The 15,456-nt window shown below is 34.9% G+C and overlaps 1 protein-coding gene across 1 annotated transcript in view; it reads left to right on the forward strand.

Moving 5' to 3' along the window:
* Nucleotides 1–15,456, forward strand: part of PAPLA1 (Phosphatidic Acid Phospholipase A1) — a 316,868-nt gene that overhangs the window by 135,385 nt on the left and 166,027 nt on the right. Inside the window, exon 8 of the mRNA XM_090392296.1 lies at nt 11,307–11,515. Within this exon, the coding sequence (XP_090248422.1) occupies nt 11,307–11,515 (209 nt within the window). The remainder of the gene's footprint in view (nt 1–11,306; nt 11,516–15,456) is intronic.

The following is a 15,456-nucleotide window of genomic DNA, read 5'->3' on the forward strand; positions in this document are numbered from 1 at the left end:
TTATTACTGAAGGTCCTTCAACCCAGGCTCAGTATACCTTCAGAAGTGCTAAATCAGTGATGGCGAATCTATGACACGCCTGTCAGCACTGACACATTTGAGGGTTTCAGGTGACACACCTTGGATGTTGAAAAATATTGGTATTCTGATGAAAAAACTAATTTCAGTAATTTCAGTTTATTAAATTAATTGTATAATATGAATTCACAGATTGTATATCAATGTCCTTTAAATAAATAGCCTAATATGATATGTATAAGTCACCATCTATGATTAAGTAGTTAAATTTATAATGCATGTATGCAAGTGGCACATCAACAACGTCAATATTTAAAAAAAAAGATGTTTGACACACCTGGGTGAAAAGGTTCGCCATCACTGTGCTAAACGATACTTGGACAAATTGTGTCGTGAGTTAACCCCAGTATTTATATATTTATATACTTGTCGGAAACGTTTTTTAATAATGGAAAAGTGTCTTAGAACTAGAAATTTGAAAAGAAGAGCAAATGAAACAGGTGATGCTAACCTTAATTATGATACATGTGTTTGTAACAGCGAGTAAATCTGATACTATTAAAGTAGAAGAAACAAGCAGTTCAAAGAAAAAATACAGTAGGAAATATAACAGTTCATATTTGGAATTTGGGTTTACTTGTGTGGAGATGAAAGTGAACAGAAATCACCATGTGTTTTGTGTTATGAAGTGTTGTCGAACGAGTGCATGAAACCTGCGTAATTCCGACATTTAGGAACTAAACATTGTGATGTGAAAAAAAAAAAAAAATTCAGCGATGCCTTAGTGACATTAAATCATGGGAAACGTAGTTTTGGCCATGGTTTCGATTAATAGCAAGTCACTGGAAGCATCTATCTCTTAAGTTTGCACATAGCAAAAACAGAGAAACCTCATTCTATCGGGGAAAAGTTACTACTTCCAGCTATAAAAGAGATGGTAAAAACTGTTTGACAGCAAGTTATTAAAAGATGTTGATTTGACTCCTCTTTCAATGACACTGTTGGTCGCAGAATTAATGATATGACAGGTGACATAGAATCTTATTAATCAAAAGAGTTAGGAAGAGCCCTTATTATGCCTTACAAATAGACGAGACTACTGATGTTACAGATGATGCATGATAACAACATTCGTGACGATATTCTGTTTTGTAAAACTTTGTCATCCCAAACAACTGGAGAAGAAATATTTCACACTCTCAATAATTACATAATACACAAAGGGATCCAGTGGGAAAAATGCATGGGTTCTGTTCAGATGGAGCTCGCTCCCTTACAGTCAGGCATAGTTGGGGGTTGTTTCTATGGTCAAGGAAGTGGCTCCGGATATGAATCGGGTATATTGTTTCATACATAGGGAAAGGTTGGCCTCCAAAGGAATGCCACCAGAATTTAAAACTGTGCTATACAACGCTGTAAAGCTAGTTAATTTTATTAAGGCTAGACCTAAATAACAGGTTATTTTCAGTATTCTATGATGAAATGGACAGTGAATATATACAACTTTTGCTTCATTCTGAAATTTGCTGGATTTTCAGGGACAAAGTACTAACAAGCTTATTTCAAATAAGGCATGAAGTTTTATTGTTTGTAATTGAACGTAATTTTAATTTTGCATCACTCCTTGTTGACGAAGCATGGTTATCAACACTATCTTATCTTTCAGACATTTTTTTTGTAATGAAATGAACTAAATCTCTCCCATTCAGGGAAATTCTTTAACTGTTCTACATGCTTACAGCAAAATAAAGGCATTCAAGAGAAAAAAAAACTGGTGATGTGCATAAGTAATGTAAAAGACAGATAATTTGCACCTTTTCCAACATTGGAATCCTTTTTAGTGGAAAATGATCTTTTCTTTGATTCGGAGTTTCTGGGAATGGTTTGTGACCACCTCAAAACTCTGAAACATATTTTCTGAATAACTTTTATAAGAAATTTCTGTGGGTTCGAGATCTATTTCAGGCGAATAGTCATGAGAATGACCTTTTGTTATCGAATAAAGAACAGTTAATCGAGCTTTCAAGTGACAGTGGGCTTAAAATGCAAATTCGTGATCTTGGTTTGGCTCAATTCTGGATCTCTCCTTCAGTGAGAAGTGAATTTCCTGTATTATCTGAAGAAGCACTGAAAATCATCATGTAGTTTTCTACAACCTATCTTTGTGAGAAAAGATTTTCATCGCTCCTTGAAATAAAAACAAAATACAGAAATCGTCTTAGTGTGTGTGTGTGCTGAACTTCGACTGAAGTTGACCAATATTCAGCCAGATATCCAGCAACTTTGGAAAGGTTGAAAAGCTGAACCATCTCATTAAAATTAAGTAGTAACATAATTATATTGTATTATTTATTTGGACTACAGTTTCCGATTATTCTCATTACTGGTTTTGAAATTAATTCATTTCCAAAATCTGACAAAAACGGGGATGAAACGAAAGTTATGCAAAGTGACGTCACTGTGAGGCTTAGCTCTTCTGGCGAGGAGGATAGCTGATTGCATCCCATTTAGCGAAGTTCCATATCTCGTACGGTCGCTTGCGGGAATATGCAGCCGGGCACACTGAACACCGAGTACAAGCAGCACACAGGACGGATATAAATAAAACCACCACACGATTAATGAATCTGCCAGATTTACGATGACCACTGTTGTGCCTCTGGATAAAACAGGACGGATATAATTAAAACCACCACCATAATACGATTAGTACAAATCACATGCGTACGGTATATACGGCATACAGTCGCTGGCAGGAAAATGCGCCTGACCACGGGGATGGCACTTTGTGACTCACTTCGTGGACTAACAGTCCACGAAGATATAGATATCGGGAATGACCGCACATAACAGGATGTCTTAAACTCTTTTGCCTGGTCATGGAAAACTTCTCAGGGAAATAAGGAGATTCGTATCAATCGGAAGTGTGTGTGTGTGTGTGTGTGTGTGTGTGTGGAATAGGGATGGTTTGGACAGGACAAAGGATGTCATCCATGATGAAATCTATGGATGTCAAGTTCGTATTCAGTATTATGATGATTGGAGTAAGATAATAACATTTTTCCCTCATCTCACAAGGCACTTAGTGAATGGAACAGTTTACACGTCACAGGTCGAATCAGAGAGTGCATGAAGATAAAAGCTGTTGTGGGGCTAGCTTCATGAGTATGGGCAGATAAATGGGGATGACATATAAAATATAAAAGTTGCTGTGGGTAGATGAATGGGGATTAAAGATAAATGTCGTTGTGGGCAGATGAATGAAGGTCTCAGCGGGATGGCATTGACATTCCCCATTCATTTTCCCATGGCACCAACGGCGCTAAAAACGTTGTTGTTGGGTGAGCTTAATGAGTGTGGGCAGATGAATGGGATGTCAGCGGGATGGCACTGACATTCCCATTCATTTGCCTACAGCAAATCGGAACTGATACCTTTATTTGTTTAATAAGAATTATAACTTTGTTCAGTGATGATACACTTTTAATCGTTTACTTCCAACTTAATTATGTTTCCATATGTATTTGTAAATGTTTATGTACGTGTGAAATGTAAATGTAATATGTAAATGTTGGTAATCCTCACATACATTAAAAAAAATTACATAACTTAGTGGTCCGTAGAATTGCTTTAGGCATTTTACTGGTCCTTGGGCTTAGAAAGGTTGAGAAACACTGTGTTAAAGAATTCAGTTTAAAGAAATTAGCAGAAGGATTGAACTTGGCAAAAAAGTTATTTTATGAATAATGATCTCTCAATGGAGTGCTCCAGAAAATTCACGAAACAATTGGTTATTTGTTTAGCTCCGTATTATGAACTTAATAAAAAATTGCAGCATAGTGGTAAGCAAGGTCTTATTACTGACTTCTTGATAACTAAACCAGCCGAAATATGCAATGAGAATTATACAAATGATGTCCAAGAGATATCAAATGATGATGACGTCCGGCCACTCATAAATAAAGAATATCTATGAAATGTTAGTTTTGAAGAGAGTGATGACGATTAAAATATACACTTTATTTTATTTTGTCTAAAACATTTATGTATTATGTGCTATGAAGTTTACATACAATTTATAATTTTTTATGATTTTATACTATGTATTTAATTAGAAGAAACACACGTATAAACCACAGTGAAAATTATTTAATTGTAAATATTTCATCCTAAGTATCTTAGGACATCATCAGTACAGTATTTAAACAAAATTAGGAATAACATACAGTTAGGGCGCATGATTACAATAGAATTTCATGAAAACGTATATAACGTGCTAAAGTAGTACAAAAAAAAAAAAAAAACACGTTAATTATTTAACACAATTTTGTATGATAATTTCCCATACTTTAGGAATAGTAAGAACGTCGTTGCGGTTTAGGTTTGGTCTGTGTAGTAGGGCTTCAGAACTTTCTTTGTATAAACGTTCGTGTTTAAATAAAGATCTATGTAAAAGTTTAGCCTTTTCCCAATGGATCCTATGGTTTGGATTTTCAATTCCATGTTGAGAGAGGCCAGATTTCTGCGGTTTAAGAAGACGAATGTGGTCTTGATGTTCCGAGATGCTTTTCTGAACAGACCTACCTGTCTGTCCAAAGTAAGATAATTTGCATGAGCATGGAATCACATAAACACCAGGTAACATCAAGGGTGAGAATTTGTCCTTAGGAGAAGGTAATAAGTTGTAAATTTGGTTGATAGGTTTGTAAGTAGTGGCAAAATTGTATTTCTTCATAATTTTAGAAAGACGTTCTGAGATGCCTTTAACGTAAGGTATGGGAATCCTATGCACTTCGTCCTGTCTGGTTTGATGTATGCAGAAGTGACTGATGATTTTTTGAGTTGTTTTGGGATTATATCCATTTAGGATGGCTGTGTTTTTGATAACTTCTAATTCCTGGTTTAAAGATTCTTCAGAGGAGAGGAGCAGAATTTGTGTGCTCTGGAAACTAGTGATTTAATGATGCCAGATTTCTGAGATGGATGATGAGCAGAAGAATTGTGAATGTAGTGACCTGAGAATGTAGGCTTGTGGAAGATGGACGTGGCGATGGAACAGTCTTCATTTCTTTGGATGTGTAAATCCAAAAAAAGAGATACCCTGTAGAAAAAGAATCTCCACAGGGTATCTCTTTTTTGGATTTACACATCCAAAGAAAAGAAGACTGTTCCATCGCCACGTCCATCTTTCGCAAGCCTACATTCTCAGGTCACTACATTCACAATTCTTCTGCTCATCATCCATCTCAGAAATCTGGCATCATTAAATCACTAGTTTCCAGAGCACACAAATTCTGCTCCTCTCCTCTGAAGAATCTTTAAACCAGGAATTAGAAGTTATCAAAAACACAGCCATCCTAAATGGATATAATCCCAAAACAACTCAAAAAATCATCAGTCACTTCTGCATACATCAAACCAGACAGGACGAAGTGCATAGGATTCCCATACCTTATGTTAAAGGCATCTCAGAACGTCTTTCTAAAATTATGAAGAAATACAATTTTGCCACTACTTACAAACCTATCAACCAAATTTACAACTTATTACTTTCTCCTAAGGACAAATTCTCACCCTTGATGTTACCTGGTGTTTATGAGATTCCATGCTCATGCAAATTATCTTACTTTGGACAGACAGGTAGGTCTGTTCAGAAACGCATCTCGGAACATCAAGACCACATTCGTCTTCTTAAACCGCAGAAATCTGGCCTCTCTCAACACGGAATTGAAAATCCAAACCATAGGATCCATTGGGAAAAGGCTAAACTTTTACATAGATCTTTATTTAAACACGAACGTTTATACAAAGAAAGTTCTGAAGCCCTACTACACAGACCAAACCTAAACCGCAACGACGTTCTTACTATTCCTAAAGTATGGGAAATTATCATACAAAATTGTGTTAAATAATTAACGTGTTTTTTTTTTTTTTTGTACTACTTTAGCACGTTATGCACGTTTTCATGAAATTCTATTGTAATCATGCGCCCTAACTGTATGTTATTCCTAATTTTGTTTAAATACTGTACTGATGATGTCCTAAGATATTTAGGATGAAATATTTACAATTAAATAATTTTCACTGTGGTTTATACGTGTGTTTCTTCTAATTATGAACGCACCACAGGTTTCGTTATTTAAAAAAAAAAAAAAAAAAAAACTATGTATTTGTTTCATAGTTTATGTTTTCTTAACTTACATGAATTACTTGAATTAAATAAAAATATTTTTTTGTTCGATATGTCATTGTTTATATAATCTTTAAAAAAAAATGATTTCAGAACCTGACCCTACTTTTTCTGTGATCTGAGTCTCGCATAATGCGATTTACATAACTCTCCATTTTTATGGAACCTAACATCTGCATTACACAAGGATTACCTGTAATAAGTTTATTATGAAACTGTGTTCATCAAATGTGTGTTTCATGAAGTGTGACGTCATCATGTCCCAATATCACTGCATTTCCAAATATGGGAATTTTGAGAAGCACATGCACATTATGTGAAATCTGGACCTATATAAACTCTCGCATCAGGAAGGAAAGCGTCTTAGGATTCTTAGCCATCTCTTTCCTTGGTCCACATCCATGTGAAGTCTACTATCAGTCGCTAGAGTGTATAACTTAAGGAGATCAGTACAAGTCACCATGGAGAACTCAATGGAGAAAGCAATCATTGATGGCTGAGGCTGCTGCATTGCTGAATAATGGAATTCGAAGGATGAAGAATATTGAATACAGATACAAAGAAAATGGCAGGAAAGAAATAACAGGCATACAGCCAAAAGAAAAGGAACATTATCATGTAGACAAAGGAATTGAATAAGGACTGTACTCAATGAATGAATGAAGTATATGGAATTCAGCTCATTGTAAATATCTATAAAGATATGTGAATACTTCTGGACATGTGTTTTGTTCTGTATTCGATTGTGCTAATATAAATAGTCACGATGTATTGGAATAAGTATCTGTCATAAGAGTAAGCAAACTGCTGTCCGAAGTGAACATAGGTTAATGTTTGAATAATTGACTATTGACATTAATGGCTTGAGGGCAAGATAGTGGGGAATATGAAGCAAGATGCTTTTCATATTCCCCACTATCTGTTAGGGATTGAGTGAAGGAAAAATTTTACGAGCAGTTTGCTCGCCTTGAATAGGCATGGAGATTATGTATCATTACTGGAAATTAAAATGGCTTTTGGTATTTTATGTTTGAATAGCTCCATTGCATCGTAGGTTACAGCTTGCTGAACCAGATCATTGGGGGTGTATGGACGTTTTTAGAAAAAACTTTGTTGCTAAAGATTGTAAGAAAGAGAAGATATAAGGAATATTTGCATCTCGATGAAGTTGATTGTCTCTGACGAACCATGGAGCATTTAGAATCATTTGTAAACACCTGTTTTGTACACATTGCAGTTTGAGAATATTAGTATTGGAGGTATGGCTCCAGGCTGGAGAGGTGTAAGTGATTATGGGAGATTATGTATGAATAAGCTCACTTATGGTATGTTTTATAGTTTAATGAGTAAGAGTGACTAGACTAGTATTAAATTATATTTCGGTTATGAAATAGAACTGTTAGAATTGTAGGAGAACTAAGCCTAAGATAGAATCAATTGTAATTATCCGTGACTTGTAATTTCATTGCTTCCATGTTCATATGTAGATTGAACAGTGTAAATAGATTTCTTGGTTTAATTAAATTAGTTTGTAAAGCAACAAATTGAGACTAATCCCAATGCACACTGATCCCAAAATTATGAACCTGCATATATCTGACAAAAGAGAGGCAAGAAATTATAATATGCTAAGTAAGAAGCTTAAGCCACAACTGATATAAGGTAAAGGTCAGAGTTAAAAGGGAATAATATCTGCTTTGTCTTCATTTAAAATTCTTACAAACTCATACTCAAAGAATAGTTTAACTGGCACAGTCATTAATCAAATAAATTTGTTAAACTACAGAGTGTGAGTAACAGTAAGAAAGCCAAGAGCATAAAGCAAGAGTTACATACATAAAAAAATAACTAATATAGATAAAGTAGATATAACAGTATTAATTTTTAAAAGTTAACAAATCAGCACAACACAGTTTTGCTGAATTGTGTTGTTTCAGCTTCATGATCTAAAATACAAGTGCATATGCAGTTCCATGCACATAAACTATATATTGTAAGGAAATATGTAATAATAATATGGGAAATCTAAAACACATATACCAGATTAATAGGAGGTAACATTTTGTGAAAATGCTCTCCATTTTTCTTATCAATCTTGATTGTGTATTAGGCTTCAGTTTTAGTTTTTCCATCATTTCTGTTTGCTGTAATAAACCTTTGGACATGAATATTTGTATATAGTGACCTCTGACTGTGGCAAACTCCCAGGTTCCAGATGAATAGCTTGTTATATTGGTAGGGTGTGCTAAGATGAGAGAAAGTAATTTTCTTCAGAATAATATTGGTGCTACATGAATTTTTTTAAATAGTTTCTCACAGTGAACTCATTATTATTATTACGGGTATCTCCATGGAGTCAATACTCATCGCGGGAGACCCAAACTATCAAAACAATATATATCATACCTCTTCTTGAATTCATTTACAGATGAAGAACTCACAACTGAGTCAGGCAATGCATTCCACTCATTCACCACCCTCAAAGTGAAAAATCTAGTTCTCACACCCTTGTTAACCACACTTTTCCTTAATTTCCAGAGATGACCTCTTGTTCTTTCATCACTATCACACAGCTGAAATATTTCCCTTGCATCAATCTTATAAAAACCTCTTAGTAATTTAAATGTTTCTATCATATCCCCTCTTTTCCACCTATCAACCAACCTCTGCAATCCACAAGCACTCAATCTATCAATGTAGTGAGCATTTTTTACATCACTCACCAACTTAGTCACTCTCCTCTGAACCCTCTCCACAATTTCCTCATCTCTAAAGAATCCAGGTGACCAGACTTGAGCACAGTAATCCAAATGTGGAAGTACCAACGCCTTGTAAAGGGGAATAATAACCTCTTTATCTCTGGATGTTAGTGTGTTCTTCAATAACCAAGTAATCCTGTGTGCAATCTTGGACACTTTAGCAATGTACACTCTGAACTTCATCTCCCTATCCACCAACACCCCCAAGTCCCTAGCCTCATCAATCTCTTAGAGTACTGTTCCATCAATGTAGTACACAGCTGGTAATCTTTTAATCCTAAAATGCATAACTTTACACTTTTCCACATTGAACTGGCATCCATTACCGTTTGCCCATCTTGCCAGCTTGTTTAAATCATCCCGCAAACTCTCAATATCAACTTGATTTTTAATTGTGCAGCCCAACTTTGCATCATCAGCAAACAACTGAATATCTCACTTCAAGCCATTTCCTATATCATTTATGTACAAATTAAACAATAACAGCTTGAGCACAGAGCCCTGAGGCACACCACTGGTCACCTGCCTCATCTTGGATTCTGCTCATCCATACACTACTTTCTGGTATCTCTCCATGAGTCATTCTCTTTTCCATATCACCAGTTTAGTATCCATCCCCATGTGCTCTAATTTGCACAACAGTATTTCATGGGTATTCTGTCAAAAGCCTTACCAAAATTCAGAAGTATCACTGTGTAGTCATTCCCCTTGTCCAACTTAGATGTCATTCTATTGTAAAAAGTTAATAAATTGCTAAGGCCGGATCGACCTTTAACAAAACCATGTTGGCCCCTATAGAGTATCATATTCTGATTCACCCATTCTTCAGTTCTGTCCTTAACCAACTTTTACAATACTTTTACCATCACTCCCAATGGTGATTGGTCTGTAATTAAGTACTGCAGTCTTAGAGCCACCTTTATGCAAAGGAACCACTTTGCCTTCCTTCCATTCCCTAGGGACCATACCAGAGTTCAAACTTAAGTTAAATAACCAAGTAAGAGGCATTGACACATTCATGCAATACCCAAGCTGATATTCCATCTAAACCAACAACAGTGTTTGCATTCCAAAACACCAATGCTACAACCTTCCCTGCTGATGGAACCGACTTTGTCTTCTTTTGCGCTGAACAACTGGCTTCTGTCCACTGTTTTGACTGCTGTTTGGATTCTGGTGTGTAATGGTGAATCCAAGTCTCATCCATAGTAATAAATCGATGCACAAAATCTGTTTTATTCTTGTTACAATGCTCCAAGCACTGTTCAGAGATTTTCATGTGAGTGCGTTTTTGATCTGCTGTGAGCAAGCACGGCACCCATCTTGCACAAAGCTTTTTCATTTGCAATTCTTCATGCAAAATATATCCTACACATTCTTTTGAAATGCCTATAGTCTCAGCAATTTCAAGCACTTTGACTCACCGGTCATCCAATACCATATCATACACTTGATCAATGATTTCTGGTGTTGTTACACTTTTTGGACGTCCTTCACATGGATCATCTTCAAGGCTGGTACGGCCACGTTTAAACTCGGCATCCCATTTCTTAATTGTTGAAAATGAAGGAGAAGAGAACCATTAAACTTTTATGAACTTCGAATGAATTTCTTTTGGTGTTAAGCCTTCTTTTTACAAAGAATTGTATAACCGCATGATACTCAATTTTATCCATTTCAAGGGATACAGACAACACTTCTGCTTCGGACAGCTGTATAAAACAAACTACGTGATAGAATGACTTGCAGTTTCACATAGATGCTTATGACAGATGTACCAACTTAGAAAAAAAAAAATCTTGCTGATAGTGTTGCCGCCTGTGGTCGACGCCGAGAGGGTGGTCTTTTCAGACCATCCTCGTATAATGTGATATGCATGTTCTAACCCACTGAAGAGTTACTTCATAATCCCCATCATTAAGAAAGGATTTTTAATTTTGCCAGGTTTCACTGGTATACATTAATTGCATTTTGGAAGATGATCAGAAAACTATCCCCTTCCAACAAATCTACTTGCATGTTTTGTTTGTATTGTTGTTTTTATTTGACATTACAGTATGACTATGTTGCTTGAAATTTAAAAATATTTTTGATTCTGTGGAGGGAACTGAGGCCTTGTTTTCTTTATATGAATGAATTTCTTTTGGCGTTAAACCTTCTTTTACAAAGAATTTTATAACTGCATGATACTCAATTTTATCCATTTCAAGGGATAAAATTGAGTTTAGATTTTAGATAATTCATGTAATTTTTTCTCTTTGATTTTTGCTTAAACAAGATTTTAGCGTTATTGTTGTTGATACTGTCACTTATATATTTTTATTTATCTACTTTTACAGGCGCATACAACACATCACACTTCCTAGTATTCCTGTATTACGAGAAATTGCTAATGATACTATCTTTGATATCTTATATTACAACAGCCCAGTGTACTGTCAAACTATAATGGATACTGTTGGAGGTGACATGAATCGGATGTATAATTTGTTTTTAAGTCGTAATCCAAATTTCCAAGGCAGAGTTTCTGTTGTAGGACATAGTTTAGGTAAATTTTGATTAAATATACATTTTTGCTCTGTCGTAAATGATATTTTGAGAAAAATGCTAAAAAATAATCATATATAAATATTAGAGTAAGTTTGCAAGGTGTTTATCCTACAATGTTACTCTAATATTTCAGGATATTTCTGTCATAACCATAATTAAAACATGATTTGAATGTGTGATGGGTTGTTTTAGATTTATTATTGAGAATGATTTGTTAAATAAAACCCTTTCCTTTGGAATAATTCAGTTTAAATACAGTATACTACATAACACCCAGTACACTCGTTCTCTCATTTCTGAAGAAGTTGATTGGTTGGAATAATCAGGTGTTAGGATTGGAGTGGGAGAAGTTTGATATTAAGTAGTAGAATTGCAAATAACAGAGACAGGAATTATCAGTTTTCCAAGTACTCCATTGTTTGGCATGAGTTTAATATTGACGTAATCAGTAAAACTCCAAATACAGTAAACACTTGCTATAGTAAACCTAAGGATCAGGAGAAATAGTTTGCTTTAGCATATGGTTCACTATAGTTAATTAAGGAAAGAAAGATTCATCTCTTCCCACTTCATTCCCACAAAACAAAGGAAATGGCAAGAAATAGAACAAAGGAAATAATAGGAAAAAAAACAAAAGAAAATTGAGGGAAATAACAAAAGAAACGGTAGGAAATCATACATTAATGATAACACTCACACACAGGATTTGTGCGAACCAAACCTAAATGACATAAAACAACAATAACAAAAAAAGAAAACAATGATCTGCTTATTGGAGGCCCGAAGTAGCTTGAAAAAGTTCCATGTTTGGTCTCTAAAAGCAGGGTTTCCAGACTATGTAAAAATAAATATTAGAGTAAGTTTGTAGCAGGATAAAATTATAAAAAAAATATATAAAATTGATAAAAATGGGGAAAAAATTCTCATAACATCTATGGTACAAATGGTGTACTACTAACATTTTGTGGGTGGGAACAACATTAAAAAAAAAAAATTTATGCAACTTTATAATTGGTGACCTCCAGTTGGTACAAATGTGCTATATGTGTATCGATAACCTTTTGTGGGTGGGAACAACATTAAAAAAAAAAAAAAAAAAGTCATGCAACTTTATAATTGGTGACCTCCAGTTACGACAATTTGGGATTTAGCCGACCAAATTGTATTCTTATTGGTTAAACCCAAATACAAAACGATGGTACAACATGACAAAATTTTATGCCTGCTGGGGCGTCACCCGGTTAAACTAGGCCCCCGTTGTTTTCGCCAGGGAACCAGGGCGAACAGTGAAAAGTCAGCTACTGGAACAAATCCTGAAAACACACCCCAGCTCAACATCACCAGAGTGAAAGATTGGTACTATCAACATAAGAAGCCTGAATGGCAAAGAAATGGAACTAGCTTAGGAATTAGATAAGTACCAGATCGACATAATAGGGGTGACTGAAACAAAAAAGACAAAAAATGGTGAGATCTTTCTTAGCAATAAATACAAAATATTATATTCAGGCAATGACAATCAAGGAAAAGAAGGAATAGCCATAGTATTCAACACAAAATACAAGGCTAATCTTCTTGAATGGCAGTCAGTGTCAACTAGAGTAATGTGGGCAAATATGAGAATGGTGAACTGTACAATGAGACTTATTTGTGCCTATGGTCCCACAGAATGTTCTGCTAAGGTAGACGTGGAGGAATTTTTTTGAGGCTTTAGAAAAAGCAACTGACACAATGAAAAAGGAAAAGTTGGTCCTTGTTGGGGATCTAAATAGCAGAGTAGGAAATGATTGTCAGACATACAAAAATATTTTGGGAAAATTTGGAGAAAAGAGCAAAGCTAATAATAATGGCAAATACCTGTTAAATTTCTGCTCAGGACATGGACTGGTTATTACTAACACTATGTTCCAACATAAAAATGTGTACAAATTCACATGGAGAGAAGAGGCAAGGAATAAGAAAAGTCTCATTGACTATGTTATTGTTGATAGTGATGTTTTCTCCCTGGTGCAGGACACCAGAGTGTACAGAGGATTTGAAATTGGAAGTGATCATTATTTAGTCTTGAGCAGGATAAAATTGAATTTCATATTGAAAAGAATAACATGTAAGAAAGTTTTAAAGCGAATAAAAGTTGAGCAGCTCTCAAATGTCTATTGTAGATAAAATACACAAAAATTATTGAAGAAAAAATGAAAGAGTTTGAGAATAGGAACCAAACCTTGGAGATTCAGTAGCAAGCCTTGAAGAAAACCGTGATTGATTCAGCTAGAGAAGCATGTGGTGGTGATGTCTGCAAGGATAGAAAAATTTAAGTATGGAGTCTTTGAAAAACTGCTAAATGAAACAAGCAGTAATGACAGCAAAGTGGTAAAAAACACTGATCAGGCATGCAGTCAGGAATACATATTCATACTTGAGGTAGAAAATGCCATCAAAGGCTTGAAATGTGGAAAGGCTGCAGCAGTAGATGATATTCTACCTGAAATGCTGAAGAATGGTGGTATAAAAGTCTTACAGTGGCTGCACTGCATAGTTCAGAATGCCTGGACAGAGGGATGAATTCCCGATGATTGGAGTAGAGCTCTCATAGTGCCCATATATAAAAAAGTAAATAAAACTGAATATGAGAATTACAGAGTGTATCCCTACTGAGTGTTCCTGGTAAGATATATGCAAGTATACTTGAGAAACGGTTGAGAAGAATTGTGGAAGAAAAGCTTGGTGAAGAACAAACTGGATTCAGGTCAAATAGAGGCTGTCAGGATCAGATCTTCACTTTACAACAAATAGTGGAGAAATCATGGGAATATAACAAAGATCTATATTTAAATTTTGTCGATTTGGAAAAGGCATATGACAAGGTGCCAAGAGAGAAGCTATTCAATACGCTGCAGTTATATGGTGTCAATGCAGCATTATATCAAGCAATACTTAGTCTTTATTTGAGTTATAAGTCAGCAGTTAGAATTGAAGGAAGTACAGGAAGATGGTTTAATGTTAAATCTGGTGTGAGACAAGGATGTACATTATTCCCTCTGTTATTCATTATCTATATGGATCGCATTATGAAGGAAAGTGGTATTAAACATGATATCAAAATTGGAGATGTTAATGTCAGCTCTTTGCTTTATGCGGACGATGTTATACTTCTAAATAAATCCGCTACAAGTCTGCAAGATTGTCTGACTAAATTGAATAATTGTTTTAATAGATATGGTATGAAGGGCAGCAATAAAAAGACAAAGACAATGAAAATAGGCAGAATCATTGAAAATGTCAACTGTGTTTTGAATGGAGAACCCGTGGAACAAGTAAAACATTTCAGCTACTTAGGCACGATTTTTAGTGAAGATGGGAAATTAAATATGGAAATGGACAACAGAATCAACAAAGCTGGTATGGTAGGAAGTCAATTAAATAAATTCATATGGAATAAGAGAGAATTTAGTCGGAACACTAAATTAGTTGTTCCAGTGTTCTTTCTACAGTTTGCGATGTCTTCTGTTATGTTAATTATGGATAATTGTTTTCTTATTTTTTCATTTCTTATCTTGTCCATTCTTTTATAGCCTGCAAGCAGTCTTAGGAGCTTCATTACTGTAGCTTCAACAATACACAGTATTTCTTTAATTCAAAATTTAATTAAAAGCTTTTAAGAGCCTTATGGATGACAGCTCATTTTGCATTTGAAAGATTCTTTATCGTAAGATAAACTATTCTGATTTACAAAGTTTGATTTTTTTTTTTTTAATTTTTTTTTTTATTTTTAGTTTGAGTACTGAAATCAGAAGAGGGGGAGATTCACTTTGTATGTTAATTACATGATACCATGATGCCAGTTCTGTGGCATGTTTTATGTCATAAATAATTTTTTTTTTAACTTTATTATGACTGTTAAGAGAGTTCTCAAGAATTATAAAATCAGAACCATTATTA

Source organism: Typopeltis vanoorti, chromosome 5 (genome assembly GCF_054136105.1).
Source record: "Typopeltis vanoorti isolate ZY-2024b chromosome 5, IOZ_Tvanoo_1.0, whole genome shotgun sequence".
Lineage (NCBI taxonomy): Eukaryota > Metazoa > Arthropoda > Arachnida > Uropygi > Thelyphonidae > Typopeltis > Typopeltis vanoorti.